Genomic DNA, 22726 nt, shown 5'->3' on the forward strand with positions numbered 1-22726 from the left:
CGCAATCCTATTGGGTGTAATTGCATGTGGGTCAATAAATCTTCCCTCCTGAAGAATGTCTCCATTTTTCTAAACCATATCCACACCATTTCATAAATAATAGTTCTGACATCTGCACCCTTTTGTCAAATGCAGATCTGCAGAGAAGTGGCTTAAGACTCTCTAAATACCTATCTTAAATACCTATTTGATGCGAAGCCTTCATTCAGGTCGCCTAGTTCAGTCTGCTGGCATAACCCTAGGTGTCTGGGTGTGGCACAAATGTACCATTGTTGAAGGTATGATATGCTTGGCTCTCATTGCAGCCATATAATGATGAACCTCCACTGTCTGGCAACACGGTGGGACGTTACAGCTGCCCTGCTAGGTAGCACACTGCTAAATCATGCACCTCTGTGCAAAGGTCTAGCTTGCTAGGGATGTCCATGTGCAGGACTTTGTACGTGATGAGTGACCTTTTTAGGTCTAGCATAGCAGCGCGCATGCGCTGCTTTTCTGACTAGTTGGTATCCATGTGGGCTTTTAACCATGCCAACCTCACGCCCATCACTATTATTCGTTTGTGGGCTTGACTTTCAAAAATCCTTTGCTATCATTGGTAAATGCTTTACGCTTGTCCCTCCTTGGGGCAGTTTTGTTACCGCCTTGGCCATTGACCCGCTTACATAGATAACTGCACGTTTGCCGATACGTTTGACTGCCAGCAAACTTTTTCCTTTTGTGTCTCTCCTTCGTGCTCACGTGCATGGCAGCCGTGGCGCTGTGAATTGACTTGCTTATATCAACTGTTTTACTAGAAAGTCCAGTAAGGAACTTACAATGCTAATGGCTCTAACTAAAGCAAACGTGAGCAAATAGTGCAAGTGCTTGTTTGTGTGCTCCTTGCCTCAAGAAGTAGCCATTTAAGGAGGCCAACATAAAGAAGATATCAAGTGCTTGTAGTAAAACACCATCACGAGTATAGTACCACTTTACGTGGCGTTAAACCTTTTTTGGGAAGACCTATGAGGGTATTTCTGTATGTGAATCTTTAGATAGCGAGATTGCCACAAACTCCTGATAAGAGTGTGAGGGCTGTGCTTCATTACCGGTGTACATTATATATAGGGAGAGACTGTTCCTGTAGGTGCCCTGACCCCAGGAAAGATGTCTACAGTTTTTCAGTTGCGCATTGGCTGCACTTTGAATAATGAAGCGCAGTCTGTGGGCTTCTCCATCACATGCTGCCGTGATATATTCGTATGAATGAATCCTTCTTATTTTATATACCATCCTAGTAGTTGCAGAGAAAATTAACTGAGCAAGGGCAGACCGTAGGGACTGAATGTGCTGTTGACAAGTGGGATACATATTTACTTGAGGGGGCAGGCGGGATATCCATTTTTGGTTTCCTTTGTTTATAGTGAGCTTTATCCGTTTTTTTGAGGCATGTTCAGGTCTGTGACGCGTAGGCTCTCATTATCCTAATGAGACTCCTGAATTTTGAGCTGCAAGATCGTTCACAGTGTGGGGCACTGAGTCTGACCCACAGTGGATGGCACTTGTCGCTCTAAATCGGGGTTTTGCTCCGGCTAACTAGCAGTGACTCATCTCTCCCAAATGGAAGAGACAATTGGTCAGCCGAGCGCATGACATCTTAGCACTTCCCAGGGAAGTCGTGGTCACTCAGGTCACAACCGGTTCTCTCATACACAGTGCGGTCTCATATAAATGATAAAGGCAGTTTAAGTTTTAAAGATTGGTTTAATAAAACGACTGTATTTTAGATAGCAAAGCGTGAGCTGCAATAACCAGAACTACACAACACAGTAGGATTAAAATAGTAACGATGAGAGTGAAACACAAGAATAAGGCTAGATGCCTTTGGTATGGAAACTAGTGGATAAGTTCTGGCTCGAGTAGATAAGTTACTGCTCTTGCAGTATGTTCATACTACTTGGGTAACTCTGGACGTTAGAATCCTTCAAGAGTGCTGTTTGTGTACTTTCATTTATCCCAAGCATTTACAGACACTATTTTTTTTAATGGAACCTGAACAAATTCAGATGTCTGTGTGTGCACGAGTGAGTGATGTTTCTTTTCATCAGGGTTCTCGATCAGAAAGGGTGATGCTGTGTGAATGTTTTGCAGAGAATATTTCTGTAGCTGAATATTGAAGCAGAAATGACAACCAGTTATAGAGCTATCGTGATTTTTACACCCTAAGAAGTGCTGTAATAATGCCCATTAGGACATTGAAGTGTTGGGAGCTCCATTGAAGACAGTTGAGTGCTCCGGACCCAGAGCTCCAACATTCCAATGTTTGTCTCACAGTAACAGCTGTGAACAAAAGCCTCACAGGGGTCTCGGTGAGACCTTTGGCTTTATTTATTAGAACAGTCTGCCCTCTAGTGGCAGAATATTCTATAACCTTATAGCCCACCGTAGCTGGGCTATACCAGCCACCAAAGGCCCACTACCTTGTTAAAGGCCCTCGCCTTCGGCTCAGGCCTTTAGCGATGCAGCAAGCTTTTTATGGCCGGAATGGCCCAATATAGTGGGCTATGAGGTTATATTATACTGAAACTGAAGCCAAATTTTCTGATCTAACCTTAGTCAAGACCTTTTGATTTCACAAAAAAATACATTGTAATTCTAATTGCATTTATACACATAGCACTTACTACTCCTGACAAGACGTTGACGTACGTTACAGCTAGTAGCACACTAAGTAGAGCCCAAGGTTAGCGGTTTGCCAATGGTTAAATGTTGGTTATTTTGGTTTGTCAAGTGCTCTCAAGAAAAAAAAAAAAACATTTCATGCATTTACTCCAGTTACATTGTGATAGAGTATATTAATACCAGTCAGGTTTGATCATTAGTGGTGGTTGTGCGGTTTCAGTTGAATGGTTGGTGAGATAGATAGGCTGGCAGAGATCAGGTAATGCTAGGTTGCAGCAATGGGATTTTAAAGTAGGAGAGGTTTTCCATCTATGGAATTGCAGCTTTTGCAGAATTATAGTAATAGGGATTAAGACAGACAGGCATGATACTGGGATGAGGCCATACTCTGAAATACAAAGCAAGCAGAGGATGGAAGGTAAGAAGAGGGTCACTAGAGAAAGGAAGAAGAGGAATCAAACCAAAAGGAATCAAGCAGAAGTCAAGTTCAGTTTTTTCATGCAGGGTTTTAGGAGTATAGTAGGAGGCAACGTCCTTGGATAGCAAACAGTCTAAGGATGTAAGCTGCAGAAAGCAGTCTGAGTATGTAGTCTATAAAAAGAAAAGGCATAATGCATAGGGCTCTATATTCGAGGCAGACAGCTTAAAATGTATGTTTTGAGTGTACACACCACTTGAACATACAGGGAGTGCAGAATTATTAGGCAAGTTGTATTTTTGAGGATTAATTTTATTATTGAACAACAACCATGTTCTCAATGAACCCAAAAAACTCATTAATATCAAAGCTGAATATTTTTGGAAGTAGTATTTAGTTTGTTTTTAGTTTTAGCTATGTTAGGGGGATATCTGTGTGTGCAGGTGACTATTACTGTGCATAATTATTAGGCAACTTAACAAAAAACAAATATATACCCATTTCAATTATTTATTATTACCAGTGAAACCAATATAACATCTCAACATTCACAAATATACATGTCTGACATTCAAAAACAAAACAAAAACAAATCAGTGACCAATATAGCCACCTTTCTTTGCAAGGACACTCAAAAGCCTGCCATCCATGGATTCTGTCAGTGTTTTGATCTGTTCACCATCAACATTGCGTGCAGCAGCAACCACAGCCTCCCAGACACTGTTCAGAGAGGTGTACTGTTTTCCCTCCTTGTAAATCTCACATTTGATGATGGACCACAGGTTCTCAATGGGGTTCAGATCAGGTGAACAAGGAGGCCATGTCATTAGATTTCCTTCTTTTATACCCTTTCTTGCCAGCCACGCTGTGGAGTACTTGGACGCGTGTGATGGAGCATTGTCCTGCATGAAAATCATGTTTTTCTTGAAGGATGCAGACTTCTTCCTGTACCACTGCTTGAAGAAGGTGTCTACCAGGAACTGGCAGTAGGACTGGGAGTTGAGCTTGACTCCATCCTCAACCCGAAAAGGCCCCACAAGCTCATCTTTGATGATACCAGCCCAAACCAGTACTCCACCTCCACCTTGCTGGCGTCTGAGTCGGACTGGAGCTCTCTGCCCTTTACCAATCCAGCCACGGGCCCATCCATCTGGCCCATCAAGACTCACTCTCATTTCATCAGTCCATAAAACCTTAGAAAATCAGTCTTGAGATATTTCTTGGCCCAGTCTTGACGTTTCAGCTTGTGTGTCTTGTTCAGTGGTGGTCGTCTTTCAGCCTTTCTTACCTTGGCCATGTCTCTGAGTATTGCACACCTTGTGCTTTTGGGCACTCCAGTGATGTTGCAGCTCTGAAATATGGCCAAACTGGTGGCAAGTGGCATCGTGGCAGCTGCACGCTTGACTTTTCTCAGTTCATGGGCAGTTATTTTGCGCCTTGGTTTTTCCACACGCTTCGTGCGACCCTGTTGACTATTTTGAATGAAATGCTTGATTGTTCGATGATCACGCTTCAGAAGCTTTGCAATTTTAAGAGTGCTGCATCCCTCTGCAAGATATCTCACTATTTTTGACTTTTCTGAGCCTGTCAAGTCCTTCTTTTGACCCATTTTGCCAAAGGAAAGGAAGTTGCCTAATAATTATGCACACCTGATATAGGGTGGTGATGTCATTAGACCACACCCCTTCTCATTACAGAGATGCACATCACCTAATATGCTTAATTAGTAGTAGGCTTTCGAGCCTATACAGCTTGGAGTAAGACAACATGCATAAAGAGGATGATGTGGTCAAAATACTCATTTGCCTAATAATTCTGCACTCCCTGTAGACTCTAGTCAGCTTTGTGCCAACCCAAGGACAGGCCTTTAAAACTTAGTCTGAGTATGCCAACTTTGGTGCAGGGTCTATATGCTGTACGTGAGGGGTTGGTAATGAAAAAAAGGTAATTTAATGGTCTTTCCTCACTATTCTGTATTAAAGGTTTATTTATTTTTTACTCACTCACTAAAATGAGTTATTTGACATTGGCTGAGACCACCTCCTCTGTGCACAGTCAGATATTACACTTGTTTTGTTACCTACTCCCATTCCAGTTTTTTTTTATGGCACTAATATGAAAGATACATAGGCTAACATCCCAAGTTTATGTTGTGTATATGGCCAGTGCAGTATATGCATTGTACGATTAGGGGAAGCTGACTAATAGAGGCCTGTGGGTTCCATTTTCAAAGTTCCTGGCCTGTTCTTGTGCACACAATGGAGGTGATTTTGTTTTCTCAGACAGGGGAAGTATATTACTGACAATCCTGAACAAGCAGGGAGGAGAACTAGGGTCCCATTATGAGTTTGGTGGATGGCAAACTCCATCTGTCAAACTCCCGACAGGGTGGCCGCTGCCTATGCGACGACTTCTCCACCTGAGCTGTTATGGGTTTCCTGCTAGGTCAGCTGGTGCAAACCTAAGTTTCTGCCTGCTGGCCTAGCAGGAAACAGGCTACAGCATTGTTTCTGGCTAGTAATGGAGCCGGCAGCTGTACTGTCGCCTGCAGGGTGCACCAGCTCTCGCGCAGTGTTCACTGTCTGCAAAGCTGGTGGAGAACGAGGTTGTGGCGGATTAGGATGTTCGCCGCCACCGGGATCCAAAATCATGATGGAGCTGGCGGTCCGACTGCCGAGGTTGTAATGTGGTAGTTGGCCCACCGCATTGGTAGCAAACCAGAACGCCACCGCGATCATAATAAGGCCACTAGTCATTGAAGTTGGGACCTAGGAGACGACCATTTTGCTGAGGGGAGTTCCTGAATAATCTTCCTTTAACACTGCTAATTGTTAGATGGATTAAAGGGGAGAATGGCGGGTAAGTGTCTAGAGGTGGTTGGGGGTGGGTGTTGCATTCTGTAACGATCACGGTGTTCTTGGTTGCTCATACCAAGGAGCAGGTAGTTCACATTTCTTTTGTGCTCATGTTTTGATGCTCCAGGCTCAAGATTACCCTGCTGTGAGCTGCATCACTCTGCACAAAGGCTGTGTCTGCAGGACAACCTAGAGAGGCGTTTGAAAAGAGAAGCCATCCCAAGCCAGTTCTGTGTATCACACGTTAGCATTTGGGATAAATGAATGTAGATTATTAAAGCCACAACTTATGGCTGTCATTCAGCAGTGTTTAATACATTTACATATTTCATGGTTTTTACCAAGCTCTGCATGCTGCATTTCGACCCTTCTCCGAGCGCTCTTGGAGGTATAAAGAAGCTAGTGATCTGAGCGGACCAGGAGATCCAGCTGTGATGACAGACCAGTGTACTGTCTACAGTCTAGTGCTTTGTTTTTGCTCTTTTTTTGCACAGCGCCACGCACTGCTGTTTCGAGGTGCAAGGCTGAGCACCAGAGTACATACTGAAAATCCTGAATCGATGTGAGGATTGACCTTGGTGGCAGCCGTGCCTTAGTCACGCTCCTATTGCGAGACATGATCATGCTGAAGCCAGCGTGAACTGCTCGGTTTTCACGAGTCCCTTTAGCCTAAGGTAGTTCAGGGGGTACAGGCCTGAGATGTGGTTTCAGGCGTTCCTCCTCCAGACGCCCCAGAGCGCATTCAGAACCCTCTCCAATCGCCTGCTTACGCTTCTTAATCCTCCGCTTTCCCCTGTATTCTCCTGTATTCTCTGTAGGCGCTTTCTCCTACACACCTCAACTGAAGCTACTCTTTCCTCCTCACACCAATGAATCAAGGTATTTTTCAGTTTTGATGTGGTGTCAAGCAGTGCTTAAAGTGGGACGCCACTCAGGGGTACTGAGTACCGGGACTTCAAGTTATTTTCATGCTGAGTACCGGAACTTCTCCAGGACTGAGGAGAGTACCAGTACTCACAAGGGCTTGTCCGGTTTTGGGTGAAATGGTCATGTCAGCATGCACTGCATGTCTACTATAGCTCACGCTTTCGTAACCATTTTCCCGAGAGGACCCACTGCATTAAATGTAGCTCATGACGTCATCCTAGATGTTGCAGTGCAGCTGCAAGGAAGGGGATCCCTTCAAATGGAGTGGGTTCCAAAGGTGTCTCCATCCTTCTTTGGCACTGCAGCTGTGAGCACGGAAAGACCAAAGAGGACCATACATATCCAATCAAGCCCATCGAGGATCACAGAAGACGATCATCTTTGCCCCCCCCCCCCTCCCCCCCCCCCCCGCTACGCCGCTGACTAAAACTCTATATAAACTCACCCGTATTCTCTATTAAAATGACTTTTCTGTCTCTTTTCTATATCAGTGAAGGGTTGTCAATACAGTTCGAGCACAAGTTTTAAAGATCTTTATTTGCCGTTTTAAGTATGTAATTGTAAGGGGTGAAAATCCTAACTTTAACTGATTTTCATAATTTTTCTACCGGCTAGGGACTGGCCATGTCAGTAAAAAAAAAAACAGTCAGACGGCAACCCTAATTTATGCAGCCTTGAACCTTCTAGTGCGCACAGGGATTCCTCCAAATCCGGTGTCGCCAGGGCGTTGGGGAGCTTGAAATGAGCGGAACAGGGCCCCGATTCTCATGTACACTGGAGATGGCTGCCACTAAATAGGAGGACCAGCCATTGCCCAGATTGGAGATGACGAGGGGGGAATAAAGGGAAAAATTGGTAAAATAAGAGTCATAAGCAAGGGAACAAAAAGCCATATAGAAGAGTTTGAAGAAAACAGGCAGAGGAGTGAGATGAGAGAATGTTGCACACCCTCCTGGTGTGATGAGATAGGGAGCTTTCAGACTTGAAGTGTGAGATTCTATTGGTGCCAGCCACTGGATCACAAAGGAATTTAAACAACAAGCACATCCAATCCCTTGGCCTCTCGGCGGAGTGTAGAGAGCAGTACTTTCATACGTTCCAGTTTTAATTATGAATCTCTAGGTTACGAGGTATACAGCATATGAAATGTCGAGGTAAGGAAAATGTTGCGTTTACAGGTGAGAAGAGAGTGAACGTTTGCATGTTTGTGTGTGACGCAGAAGAAGAGGCGGTGAAGCAAGGCGGTCATAAATGTGGACATAATGTGAGAGTTAAGACCACCACTAAGATGGAGATAACATGAGGGATGTCGCGCAGTAAATGGTGTATAGCGGCGAACGGGGTTAATTGGCAAACTACAAAAACACTATCCCGTCCTGATCTTACAATAACTAAATCACAAACGCACATTTTCAGAACTGAAACATTTTCAATTTATCTGGATCTCCTTAAATGTTCCCCTAGCCCTACACCCTAATTTCGTGAGTTCCAGCACTTTATTCTTCCGTTTACCATTTTACCATCCTTTGGAGTTTCTGCCACCCAGCTCATACATTGGCCTGTTCGGCTGTTCCCTCGCTGCCGCCTGCAGCGTCCCCCCCCACCCCTCCCCCCCCAATGTGTGCACGCATGAAAGTTTTTTTTTAAATAATATGTATAATCAATCCTTCGAACAACACTGCTCAAGCTAATAGGCTTGCAGCCTACACCAGGTTGATTGGCTTTGTCGATGCTGCATAAAAGTTTCTGCCCAGTGTTTGGCTATTTGTATTTATCTGTTGTCTTATAAAGCCTTGCATCTTACCAGAATGCACGTTTTCTTCGTTGAGAGTAAATGTTTCTTATCCGGTTCGTGTTTTACTTTCAGGACAACTCAGATGTTGTTTTGGACTCATCTGCGCTATCCACAGAAAACGGGAAAACGAGCAGGTTTCCCAAACCACAGCTGGAGATTCAGTTCACGCCGCTGACGCCCAATAAAATGGAGGTCAAGCATCAGGGTAGCGCCTCGCCCGTGACTGTCAAGATCAACAGACCCCTGAGAAAGCGGAAGAGCCACGAGATGGAAGAGGTAGCCATCTGCACACAGGCCTGCGTCTTCTCTTGCGTTGTCACTTAGTGTACATGGAGAAGAGTGAATGATGCAATTTCTTCGCACAGTTAACAAGCTGTTTAAAAGTAGAACTATTTATTGCTTCCTATGTGACGCCGATATTCGAAAGGCTTCCTCTTCTCTTTGGTCTTTGTGAGTTCGACTTTGGCATGTTTTGACAGTGGTGTATGCTGCTTTCATAATCTAGTTGATCAGCCAGCAGCAAAAAGTAAAAAAACACAATTGCTACAGAAGTAGTCCACTAGCTTGATGGGAGGGGGATTATAGTAGATCTCACAGTAAAAACAAACGTGCTTTTACTTTCAGATTGATGTTGATGGACAGCTTCAGCACTTGCAAGAAATCATGTTATGTCTTTGTGCACTTGGTGAACTGCGGTGGCAGTGTACGATTGTCCTCTGTATTGGCCCTTTTTTCGGTAAATACGCAGGTGGCGAACACAGCCTCCGCCAGTACTTGTTCTGTATGTATACATGAGATGAATTTCCTGTTCTGTTCTACAGGTGCTCAGTTTGAAGAGATCCCTTTTTCGACCATGGCCCCTTTGATCTCTTTGCTTCCTTTGTAGCTTATAGAATGAGTGCTACCGAAGGTAAGTAACCTTTTATTCTGAGTGATACTTCTAACCGCAGAAAGATTCCTCACATCTCCAGGCGGCAGACTGGATCTAGAGAGTTTTCATAGTAGTGTCCCGGCCCCAATGCGCGCATCTAGATAGCATAGTTGGCTTCATCCCACCCAACAAGTGTTGCAGAGGAGCTGCCTATAAGTGCCCTTCTTGTGCACTGAGGTCCGTTCCTTTCTTTCTGCGCCTGCAAATCGATGCAGATCTAGTACTTTGTTCCAAAATTAGTTGCGTTTTCAGACATCTTCCAAACTTTTCGCTGTTCTAAGGGTCATTGTCTCTTCCAAAAGACAACCTCTGGATATAATAAGTCTTGTGATAAGTGCACCCTCATGCACCCAAACACTATTAGACCTGAAGGCAAGCTGTATGTCGCTGAGCACAAGATGACGACATGTTCTTCGCCTAGATCTCATTCCCAGTGTCACAGACCCAGACTCTGTCCCAGTCAGGGGGCAGCTCCAACTATTTTACCTACTGCTCAAAGTTTTCATATAGGTCCAAGCCCTACCGCAAGTATTAAAAAAAAAAAAAAAAAAAAAAAAAAAAAAGCATGGTAGGACTCGACCCCATCCTGCCATTCTAGTTTCAAGGAGAAGGCCTGAGGTTCAGTATGTAAGTCACACTCCTTTGAGGTCACAGAGTAAATCCCTCTGCTGGTTCTGACATGTCCAGAGTTCCCAGACGGTCGTCAACCCAGCAGCAGATCAAACCCTTCAAAGAGCCCATGTTGCAAATATTCATTGTGCTTTTCTCAGTTTACCACCATTGGGTCCCTCTCTGTCACTGCCTGTCCCATTAGGACCAGTTATCAGGCCCATACTGACTCTGGTATAGAGTTCTCCTCCAGCCCAACAAACCATGTCAGTTCCAGCCACCCTGATGATCTAGTGCCAACACCGACATCTGATCCCAAATTGGCATCGCCTGGAGCGTGACTCATTTCATGCTACAATATTGCAAAAGTGGGGCTGGTTGTCATGAAACCTGCCTGTAACCATCTGCATCTCCTGTGTCATAGCTATCTCCAGAGACTTTATTATCTTTTTGGTTCTGACTATGACTCTGTGTGTGAGAAGGGTACACTCCTTGGTGTTTATAATAGTGAGAGGGTGTTGCTCCATCCTCATAACATTAATGATGCTTTATACCTTGATTTACAGAACACCAGTGGGCTTGACTTGTCTCCTGTGACAGAGCTTACCTCTTCACGTGGGCTGCAGATGGAAAAGAGTGCCTCATTCGCGGTGGTGGCTTAGAGGGCAGCCGAGGTGCTACAGTTATGGTTGCCCTCCATTGTGCAGGCCTCAAACAGTAGAATTAATCCAAATTCCTTTCCCACCCTTCTGCGAAATAGAGAATCTAAAAGGATTGATGCCTTTTGCAAATTTGTTTTCTTCAGCCAGACTGTGATTGCAGTCTCTAAGTGCAGTATTTCGGGCTGATAGGCCAATGCTCCTTGGGACATGGGCAGTAAAATCCTGCTGATCCATGATCTGCAAGATGTGGCCAAATATATTATCTATGTCAGCTTGGACACCATGGATTGCCTTGACAGGGGAGTTGTTACTAGTGTGGCCCATCCTGGGCATGCCTGTATGAGGTCCTCTAAGGTCTCTGGCAAGGTGCAGGCTTCATTGATGGGCATGCCCTTTGATGAGACAGTCCTCTTTGGTGACAATGCAGACTCCTCCTTGGAACACTTTGAAGGCAGTAGAGCTACAACACTTTCTTTGGCTATTTGTACCTGTTAGACAAATCCCACACCATATTCAGAAAATGAGGGTCTACTGCATAGGACTGGCATATTGACTGAGAAAGCCTTCCCAACCAACGATGCAGCAGACAGAACAGTCCTTTTGGGGATGCTGCCTTGGCAGGCAACATCCAGGCCAGCAGGGCCATAAATCTTAAACAACTTTTCCCCTTTTGCAATGGTCAACAGCCTTTCAATTTGGTGATCCATCACATCTGGCAGATGTCTTACAGACTGTTCAAAACAGTTACATTCAAATTTTTATTTCCTCCCTGCCCCTTACCCCTCCCACACCACAACGGATTTTAGAAATACATCTGATCACCCTGCTACTGGAAGTACCCCTGCTGATCTCCAGAGATGTAATAGAGAGAGTACTGCACTCAGAGAAGGGGATGAGGTGTTACTTTCTCTCTTCCTTGGTTCTGAAAATGGATGGGGGCCTGAGGCCTATATTGGACTTCTGTCCCTCAATACCTTCCTAAGGACAGACCGATTCAAAATACTCTCTTTTGCCCAGATCCTATCTTCTATGGACCTGGGTGACTGATTGGTGTCCTTGGGCTTGCAGGCCACCTATTTTCATGTATCCTTCCTGCAGTCTTAAATGCATTACCTGTGGATCAATGTGGGCAAGCAGCGTTTTCAGTTTGCTTTGCTCTCCTTTGGCCTCATCAGTGGCCCTCAGTGTTCACGAAAGTGATGCTCGTGGTCGCTGTACATCTTTGGATATCAAGAGTTGCTGTTCTGCGGAACCATAAATAGTTGCTGCTGAAGGGAAACGAGTTGCACTCGGTCGTGGACCACCTCTGGGCGACTGCAGACGTTTTGACACCATTAGGTTTCACAATAAAAGAGCCAAAGTCCTACCTGATTCTCTCTCACAAACTTCCATGCATTGGGCAGTCCTGGATATGGTGGAGTCGATGGCTGTTCCTCCACAACAGGAAGTCCTGGACATTCGAGCTAGGATCACATGATTTCAGGTTTGGTCCTGGATCGCAGTGAGAGTGGCTCTGAGGTTTCTTAGACTCTTGGCTTCTTGTGTCCTCCTGGTCAACAATGCCACTCAATACATGCCCTCTTGTGAAACATGAAGTCACAGTGGACTTTACCACCCAGACCTCTGAGGAAGAAGCTAAAGTTCTGCACTGGTGGTTGATCAACCACAATATGTACAATGCTATGCCCATTTCCCTGCCCCACACAAAGCTGCTGGTAGTGACAGATGCCTCAATGCTGAGTTGTGGGGAGATGGGTTTCATCTGGGGATGTGGAGATCAGAGGACTCTGGTCTCCAGTGGAATGTCAGCTCCACCTCAGTCTGCTGGATCTGATGTCCTTTCCTTTGATCCTAAAACCTTCCTGCATTCATCAAGAAGAGATTGGTCCAGATTCTTATGGACAACACCAGCGGTATGAGGTACTGCAACAAGCAGGGCAGAGCAATGTCCTGTGCAAGGAGACTTTGCATCTCTGGAAGTGACTGGAATGCAAGGGCATCTTTCTTGTTGACACCCACCATGCATGGTCCTTGAATACCAAAGCTGACCTACTGAGCAGGGATTGTCTAGTATAAAACTAGTGTTGGCTGCATTCTGCTGTGGTGCATGAGGCTTTCCTTGAATGGGGAGAAAGCTGACTGTCTATTCACCACTGATGAAAACACAGTGTCAAAAGTTTGCAGACTGGAGTTTCCACAAGAGCACCTACTAGGAAATTTCCAGCTGAAATAGAACAGGGAACACCTGTGCGACTTCTCCCCACTGCCTGTTCTGAAGATCCAGAACGATGGGGCCAAAGTTATGCTAGTGACCCTAGTTTGGGCCAGGAGAGTGTGTTTCCTGGAACTCTTGGGTAAGAACATCTGTCCTGTGGTTAGGCTGCCACTTTGCGAGGACCTCCTGCCTCAGCAACAGGTCAGAGTATTCAACTTGAATCTACACTGTAGGAAAGTAGCACCTTTCTGACATAGTAACACACTTTTTGCCTGTTGTCAGTATGTTTAGACTTTAGTACTCTGGGATCCTGCTAACCAGGACCCACTTGTCCGTGTTTTCCCCCCTAAAATGTAGTTGGTAAGTAACTTTTACATTACAATTGGCATACTGATGTACCCATGCAAGTCACTAGTATATGGCACTTAGGTACCCAGCGCATTGGTACACCAGGGGTCCCCCATGGGCTGCAGCATGTATTATGCCTTCCATGAGGGCCCACGCAAACTGTGACTACAGGCTTGCCATTGCAGCCTGTGTGAAATGGTGCATGCACCATTCACCCCACATATAAGGTTTACCTTATATCACAGTCACTGCACTACGACCCCATAAGTCACCTCTAAGGTAGGCCCTTCAGCCCAAGGGCGAGGTGCATGGTTCTCAGTGTGAGGGCACCCCTCCATGAGCAGAGGTGCCCCGACAAACCTCAGACTCTATTTTCTGGGCTTTGTACGTGCGGAGAAGCCATCCTAAGGTATGTAGTGGAGAGTGGTCAACACAAGATATCCAGTTACATAATGGCTTCACCGAACCTAGCATATCAGGTATCAAACATGTTGGAATCATGCAGCTACACCGATTCCAGTGCTAGTTGCATGAATCCATGTACTATAGGCGTTTCCTAGGGAATCCCCCATGTCTGCCTGTACAGGCTTTCAGGGTCTGCATGTCAGTCTGTGCTGCTGCCAACTCCAGACACTGTTCTTCTCTCCTGCTGTTGAGGCTAACTCAGGCAAGGGAAGACAGAACAAAGGATTTCCTGTAGAGGAGAGGTGTGAGCACCTCTCCCTTAGAAACAGGTGTCACTGGGCTAGGGTGGGGTGCCACTGAGCGTCACTAGACTGCTTTGAAGGGCACATTTGGTGCTCTCCTTGCATAAACCGGCTTATTGCAGTGCAGGAGCCCCCAGCTGCTGCTTTGGCACGAAACCACACAAAGGACATGGGAATGACCACCCCTCTGCTCAGCTCCTCCCCTAGGGAGGTGCACCAAGTTCTGCCAGTTTGCCACTTGATTCTGTCATCTTGGAAATTAGATGAGCAGAGGCCCTTGGGAGCATCTGACTGGTTAATCCCGCTGGGTGACATTCCTGACACCCCAGAGATGGGTATCCAACCCCCTTTCTGGGTTACTTAAGGGCTCCCCTTAGGGTGGGGACCCAAGATTCTTCTGCAAGACTCGAAGTCCATCTGCAAGAAACTGCTGCAACCTGGACACTGGAAACGCTGCTGAGAGCAAGACTGCAACCAGTAGGAGGGTTCCTACTGCAACTTTGTTTCCAGGTTCTACAAGACGTCTGCAACCTCCATGGATGTGCATCCTCCAGAGACACAAGGACTCTGCCTGCACATAGGAAAACGAGATGGAATCTCCCTTGGAGTGAAGGAGTCACTCCCCTGCATCTGCAGGCACCTCAGTGTCGACGATAGTGTTGTGTCCCACAGACTCTTCAAGGCTCTACAACACAGGTGGTGGTTCTGTGGCTCTCCAGAGGTCTGACCTGTCTTCTTTGCAACTGAGAAGTCTGTGATCCATCGTTGGAGCTGCTTGATCCGAACCTCTGTGCACCACGTCTGTTTGTCATTGCCAAGGCTTGTTGGCTCTCCAGTCTGGAGACCTCCAAGCTCCAAGAAGCCCTAGCCTCCAGCACTACACAGCTCCAAGAACAACTTCCTTCCTGCAACCTCTGCATCGTGGGCATCCATCTTTGCTGTGCTGCTGAGGGCTTCCTCTGACTCCCTGTGCCTGCTGACAGACGGTCCTGCTTGTAGGCTCCATTGATTCCTGCTTGCTCTCCTACGTGCTGAGGGCTGGCCTGGACTCTCCACCACAGGTAGAGTCTCCTTGACCTTGCTGGTCCCCAAAATTCTGCAACAATCAGTGCAACACTTTCTTGCATTTGCCAAGGCTTATTGGTAGTTCCGCTGACCCCTCTGCAATTCGACGATCGGCGTCGGACAGCTCTTGGATGACTCCTGGGATCTTCCTGCATCGCCTGGACTCCACAGCTGCACTAATTCGACCACCGTCCGACAGGAAAGCATCACCAAGAAGGGTGGTCTGGACTCTGTCCCCTCCTTCCTTGGGTCCTCTACTTCTGGAATATACGCTTGGGTTCCACTGACCTGGTCCACGAATCGAGACAGCAACTGGACACCTGAGGCTCCCCATTGACTTCCACTGGAGGTTCTGACACAAATTCATCCCTATGCACCTGAGCTATCTGGTGTAGGTAATACACTATTCTGGGTATCTACTAGTAGGGGCATACTTGAACCTCCCTTATCCCAATAAGTTTCTTCGGGGTCCTTTGGGAAAGGTCCTAAAGCTCAAAAAATTACTTGCGTGACTTTCTCATGTTATGCTATGGAACTCTGCCCGCGGGCACCTGGGGAATCCTATCTAGTTGCCTTTGGTGTTCTAGTACTTCCCCAGTCCTTAGGGTAATTGGGTGGTAGTTTGGGCTGGTAGTGATTTTCGCATACCATTTCTTTTTGTGTGTGTAGGGAAGCCACCCCCTACCCCTCTTGGGGCCCATGTTATTTCATCCTTTTACTGCCCTGCTTCCAAGTATATTTTTGTATGTTCATATCTCCAGGTAGGAGAAATACCAAAGTCAGTTTAGTGTTTGTGTTACAAAGACAAAGACATTATTTTTCTAGCACTGGTGTGTGTGTGTGTGTGTTTTTTTTCCTGTGTGTACATCACTGACTGACCTATGACTGATCTATGTGGTATTTGTAATTCCTTTACATCCTCCTTGGATAAGCCTTAGCTGCCCTCCCCAGCTACCCTTTCAGAGCTCTGGTTAACTAGAACCTCCTACACTATCACTAAGGGTTTCCTAGACTCAGTACAGGGTGCCTCACCTATAGGATTACACCATATACTAAGCCAACCTCCTACATATACAGTCTGCATTTCCATGGGGTTATACCCGTCTGTTTGGGGAAAATGCTTCGCCTTTGCCCCCATCTCCAGAATGGCTGATAGAGGACAATCTAATCTTGCTCAGTCAGAAAGTGCAGACTCTGTTGGCCAAAGGAGCACTTGAAAGGTTGCTAGTGTCAGAAGTAACATGTGGTTGCTACCCTTACTAATTTTGGATGGAAAGGAGGTCTTCAGTCCATTCTAGATCTGCACCCCCTCAATGCCTTCCTGAAGAAAAACAAATTTAAGATGCTCACCTTGGCTCACGTCTTCTTATTTGCTCAGGAGGCTGGACAGAAGCATTGGACTTTTACATTGATATTCCCGTCCTACGAGCCCAAAGGTGTTACCTGCGGCTCGTGGTAGGCCAGGAGCATTTCTTCCTTTCGGCATTGCCTGTGCTCCTTTGTTTTTTGTGATTGTGATGGCAGTAGTTGCACTTCACCTTCGAAGGTCTGGGGTCCCCTCTTCTCATACCTCGACTGGCTGCTGAAGGCTAACTCTCCCCTGGCAGTCGTCACCCACCTCCAAACTATGGCAATCCTCCTGCACTTGCTGGGGGTCATTATCAAAATACCAAAGTCAGACTTGACGTTCCCTTTCATTGGAGCCATTCCGGATACAATGCACTTATGCGCCTACCCAGCAGAGAGTCCAGGACATTTTGGGTATGATCCCAATGTTTCAACCTCTGTCCTGGATTTCAGGGAGACTGACTCTGAGGCTGTTGGGTCTGATGGCCTTCTGTACCCCTTTGGCACATGCGGTCTCTGCAGTGGGGCCTCAAGTCGCAGTGTGCACAGCATCAGGGGAGTCTCTCCATCTTGTCCAGATTTCAACAGAAACTGCAAAAGATCTGCAGTGGTGGCAACCAGACTGCGATTTGACCAGTGTCAGACCCTCTCTCTTCCCCTCCCAGAGCTGACAATGGTGACTGATCGCTTCTGGACTGGGGTGGCCACTTTGGAAAGGTGGAGATCAGAGGTCCCTGATCTCTGGTGAAGTCCCAGCTCTTCTGGGACTGATTCGGTTGGCATTAAAGCATACCTTCCAGCCATCAAAAGATGGCTGCTTCTGGTGTTCACAGACAATACCACCATGTGGTATATCAACACACAGAGCGAAGTGGTGCCTCTGGACCTGGCTGGAGCGACAGGACATCTTCCTGGTTATGTTGATCCTGGCAGGATCTCTGAACACCAGGGCAGATGAGCTTGGCCACAAATGCCTTGCAGGTCATGAATGGGGGTCTACACCTGGAGGTGGAGCAAGGTCAATTCTGAGAACAGAGAGAACCTTGACTCAATCTATTTGCCAAGAATGCACAATGTCAGCACTTCTGCGCTTTGGAGTTTCCAAAGAATCTGCTGCTCGAGGCCTGTTTCATTTAGACTGGAGCCCAGGTCTCATGTAAGCCTTGCCACTATACTGCCCTGAGGCCTCAAGAAGATCGGGACTGACCAGGCCCAAGTCCTCTTAGTGGCTCTGGACTTGGTAAGGAGAGTTTGGAATCTTGAACTCCTGAGCGTGAACATCTGTCCCGCTGCCCCACCCAAACCTACGCACACTCTGCCTTCATGTGTGGTGATTGAGCTGTGACAGTTGAATGCCTTTCATCTGCCTCCCTACATCTGTGATGTTATCCTGCCAGTCAGGCGTCCTTTAACTAAGACTGTATGCGAATGCTTTTGGGGCAAATTTGTGGCATGGTGCTCATCTGGTCATGTTGACCCATTTTCAGCCCCCTTGTCAGAGGTCTTGGTCTTTATGCTCTCCTTAGCCCAGCAAGGCCTTACCCTAGGCACAGTTAAAGGTTACCTTTGGGTCATAGCTGCTTTTTTTTGCGTTTGCCAGATCAGCCCTCACGGTTTGTCACCAGTTGGGACTTTTCTTAATGGCTTACAACATTTGCTCCTTTATACTCCTTTCATCATGCCCAAACAGAAATTTAAATGACTTCTAACATTCCTTATGGGTTCACGATTCAAGCACCTGCATAGCTGTCCCCTCCAACTTCTAATTCTCAAGACTGCCTTCTTAGAGATCATTAGATCAGCCACAATGGTTAGTGAGCTTAAATATTTTTCATTAAACACTCCATACACCAGTTTTAAACCAGACGGCTTGGCTCTTTGGACACCTCTTTTCTGCAGAAGGTGGTCACTCCTGTTCTTGTCGGCCTAAACATCGCGCAACCTGCATTTTTCGCTCCGACTACTTCCCCTTAAGGAGGAGGAGACTTTTTGCTATTTAGGCCCTCTTTTTTTTTTTTTTACATCAGTCGTGCCAAAGAACACTTAGTGAACAATCAGCTCTTCATTGGGTTGACTGGAGCAAAAAAAAGGCTAAGTGGTAAAGAAATGGATCATCTCTTGGTGGATTGTACTTTGCATCAAAATTTGTTATGCTCTAGCTAGAAAGCAACCTCTTAAGGTCCTATTCCACCAGAGCTAAGGCTGCTACTACTTTTACCATACAGAGACGCTTGTGTGTTCCTCCACACGTTCATGAAGCACTACTGCTTGGACAGTCAGATCTTATTGAGATGGGCACTTTCCATGTTAGGTTCTCCAAGATTTTCTGTTCTGATCCAGTTCATAGAACCACCTCTGGGGAGGTATTTCATGGGGGTCTACTCTACAGGTCTATTCTATCTGCGGTTAGAAATCTCTATCATAAGAACAAGTTACTTAACTACTGACAAGTTTTTTTTGGTAGAGACTTTAACTGAAGATTTCTCACGGCCACTGCCCCCCTCTTTCTCCTACCCTGCAACATGGACTCATTGCCCTAACATCCTGTTAGATTCTGCACACTGGTTACACATGAATTCTAATGTAATTGTGCATTTTTAACACAGAAATAGTCACAAAAGAAGCTGCTGTCAGTGTTCTAGTGTGGCTCGATATAGGCACCATGGACGTCATTTCCTCTATGGCAAATGCATAGCTGATCAGTGCCATCTACTGGTTCACCTAGGTACTGCTTGAGATTTTCCAGATCCAGTCTGACACCTGAAGAATATTCCAAATTCAGGAATCAGTGGCTAGTGTATCAGAAAAAAACATAACCAAAAGTAAGTAAGTTGTTCTTCATACCCAGATCGGAACACTTTAAACAATAATTTCTAAAACTGCTGAACATTTAAGCCAAAAGAATTAAAGGCAGCCTCCTTAGTAAAGTTCTACTTTCATGTCTAGTTTAATGCAATTCCTTCCAGTGCTTATTCTTTCTCAAAGAGCAAGTAAATCTGTGGAGTTTTAAAAGAAATCGCTTTTTTTAAAAACAATTTAAAATTTTTTTTTTTTTTTTTTTTCTTCACTTTTGGACATATCCAGACAAAACTTGCCATGAAGAACCCTAAAGGGATGACTTTTATTTCATGAAAAGATTCATGTGAACTGATCAGAATTTTTTTTTATGCATGTATATCTGGTAAACATCAGGATCCCGGCCTTAATTGTGAATTTACAAGAAATGTAGAAGAAATGTGACACCATATGATAGATTTACTGTTAAGTGTAAGGAAATAGGCTTTCTGGAGGTTCACCTGACACTTTTTGCCACCATTGTGTCTACTAGATGCTGGTGTAATGACTCTGAAATGCTCTGACCCTGCTAATCAGGACTCTGTGCCTGTGCTCTCACCCTTAGAATTGTGTATATTTGGCTCATACCTAATTGGCATAACCTAAATTTCTTGTAAGTCCCTAGTATATGGTACTGGGGTACCCCCGACCTGTAAGTTAGCGTCTCCACTCATCGACTGCAGCACTTGTTGTGCCACCCTGAGTGCGACACAGTAAAACATGGCTCCTTGTCTGCCAGTGCAGACTTGAAGGGCAGTTCCAGGCTGCTAACTTGACTTTGCCATTTAAGGTAATTTTAAAGCCCAACTCCTCCCTTTTTTAATATATGTCACCCCGAAGGGTGGCCAATCATGCCCAAAGGCAAGGTGCTGTACATTAAAAGGTAGAGCATGTACTTTTACAATTTTCCAGCAGTAAAACCCCTAAATTGTCTTTTGGCAAGTAGAGTTACAGGCTGACTTCTCAACCCTGCTACTGTAAGGTATCAAAATAAACAGTGCATTAAATCTGATTTGATGGTTAAATCTAGTTTACTGTCACTGGTGGACTAAGTGCAACTTTAGAAGTTCCCATGCCCATTTACAGTTGCTTACAAGAATTGTCCTCACTGGTAACTGTCCGCCCTCCTTGGGAGACGTGCTAACGACTCCCAGGGGAAAAAAACAATGGATGTGTGGATGTGAGAGAGGTGCTTCCTCTCTCTTGCTGAAAGCCACACAGTTATCAGCCCAAAAGGTTAGCTTTAAAGGAGAAGGCGCCTTTGAAGGGCAAATGGCCAAAACTTGGGAGAAGGACTGCTCTATTGTTTAGCCAGGCAGGTTGATACTAGGGACAGGGAAGGGGAAGCCAGTTGCCAAAAGGTTTTTCCAGGGACATGAAGCTCACTTGGTAGCCACACCTCTGGGTTGGGCTGGAGAGCTCTGGATGCCAAAGGATGCAGTTCTGCCATGTTGGGAGTGGACAGAATGGTGCCTCCTGCAATAGCCAGATGCCACACTTCTCAGGAAGTGGCCATCAGGAGCCAGGTAACCCATTGGCTACCATCCCCCATCCTATTCTGAAAGCATTTTCTGAGCATAGAAGGTGCATCCCTGGCACCCAGCACTCAGATCACAACAGGAGTGGAATTATGTCAGAGTCACGAGATCCTCTGGGTCTGTGCACGCTCCCAGCACCTCCACCACAAGACAGCTCCAATACTCTGATTAGAATTACCACAGAGTCCAAGTGGGGGAAAAAGGGATTAGGAAGGGAAAAGCTGGGAAGGAGACCCGTTGGAAGCAAAAGGTTAAAACACACAATATCAAGATTATATCATATAAATCAGTACTAGATTATAACTCTAAGCATTGTCGTTCTGAAATCATAGATAACCTATGAATGGACTTTAACAACTAGGCTTCAAGATTACTGAACACCTGAGAGGAAATCAAGAAATGGTTAAATGCAATGTTCAGATTCAAACATTATCTTTTGCATGAGGATCAAGGAAAGAAAAACATTATTATATACACACTACATCACATCTAGAACTCTAGCATTTTGTTTTCTCAAAATACTGTATGAAACATGAATTGTGCCCATTATATATTTTCACAAAGGTTGTAAATACCATAGAATGATTGTGCACCATAAATAACATAAACTAGGCTCGAGAAATAAATCATGCGTCTTGTTGGCTAGAAAACCACCTCGTATATGCCATGAAGAGATAGCACATTATGAACACCGTGATATTAAACACAAGAAAAGAATCGCGCTTCCTGCCGATTCAGATGTCACCATGAAAATGCCAGAAAAAGCGCACAATGAATAACATGAATTACACACGAGAATAAAATTGTGCGTCTCACCGATTTAAATGCCACCATGTAAATGCCAGGAAATGGTAGCGCACAATGAACTGCATGAGTTACACACGAGAAATGATTCGCGCATCTCGCCGATTCAAATGCCACCATGTAAATGGCAGGAAATGGTAGCGCACAATGAATATCCATTGTTAAAGCACGAGGAAAGAATTGCGTCTTGCCGATTTGAATGTCACCATATGAATGTCTGGAAGTGGTAACGCACATTGAATAACATGAATTAAAACACGAGTAAGGAATCGCGCATCTAGCCGATTCGAATGTCACCATATGAATGTCTGGAAATGGTAACGCACATTGAATAAAATTAATTAAAACACGAGTAAGGAATTGTGTGTCTTGCCGATTCGAATGTCAGCATGTAAATGCCCAATAAACATCAAGCACACTTTCACACGCACAAGAGTCAAAAGATTTTATCATGATAATTAGGCTCAAGAACTCGAACTCCTTCGGGAAACGGGATCGGGGGCCCAGCCCGACCTCCGTCTTACCACCCTGATCAAGAATCACCAAGCACAATGAATGGGCGAGGTCTGGAAGATCCAAGTAGGCCTCCGGAACGGGAGCTCAGGACGTTGCGGCAGGTCTGCACCGGGACCTCTGAATAGTGAGCACGTGGAGCTGGGCTGGCTCCCTTTTATAGAGTTTTAGCCCAGCCCACCAACCACACCTAGGCATGCTGCAGGGAAGCTTCTAGAAGGCCCTGGAAAGGGACCACACCCTGGCACAGTCTGAAAGCCTGCAGCAATACATTACATGTGGACAATATTTATATGCATGCTGAACATGAGTCTTCAGGATGAAACTCTGCAATGCAAAAGGTTAAACAACATTATCTCAGCACAATGCATAAATTATGTTAGCTGGAAATCATTAGGTTTTTGCATTCTGGTTGCCCTTAGAGCGTGCACTGCCCTGATGTTGACAAATTAGGACTGACTTGCTGCACCAACCACCCAGCGCAAAGAGACTAAAC

At 45.6% G+C, this 22726-nt stretch overlaps 1 protein-coding gene across 1 annotated transcript in view; it reads left to right on the top strand.

Annotated features, from left to right (window-relative positions):
* Nucleotides 1–22726, top strand: part of KIF20B (kinesin family member 20B) — a 434415-nt gene that overhangs the window by 371173 nt on the left and 40516 nt on the right. Inside the window, exon 30 of the mRNA XM_069239865.1 lies at nt 8729–8932. Coding sequence (XP_069095966.1) covers nt 8729–8932 — 204 coding nt within the window. The remainder of the gene's footprint in view (nt 1–8728; nt 8933–22726) is intronic.

This window comes from Pleurodeles waltl, chromosome 6 (genome assembly GCF_031143425.1).
Source record: "Pleurodeles waltl isolate 20211129_DDA chromosome 6, aPleWal1.hap1.20221129, whole genome shotgun sequence".
NCBI classification, from domain to species: Eukaryota; Metazoa; Chordata; class Amphibia; order Caudata; family Salamandridae; genus Pleurodeles; species Pleurodeles waltl.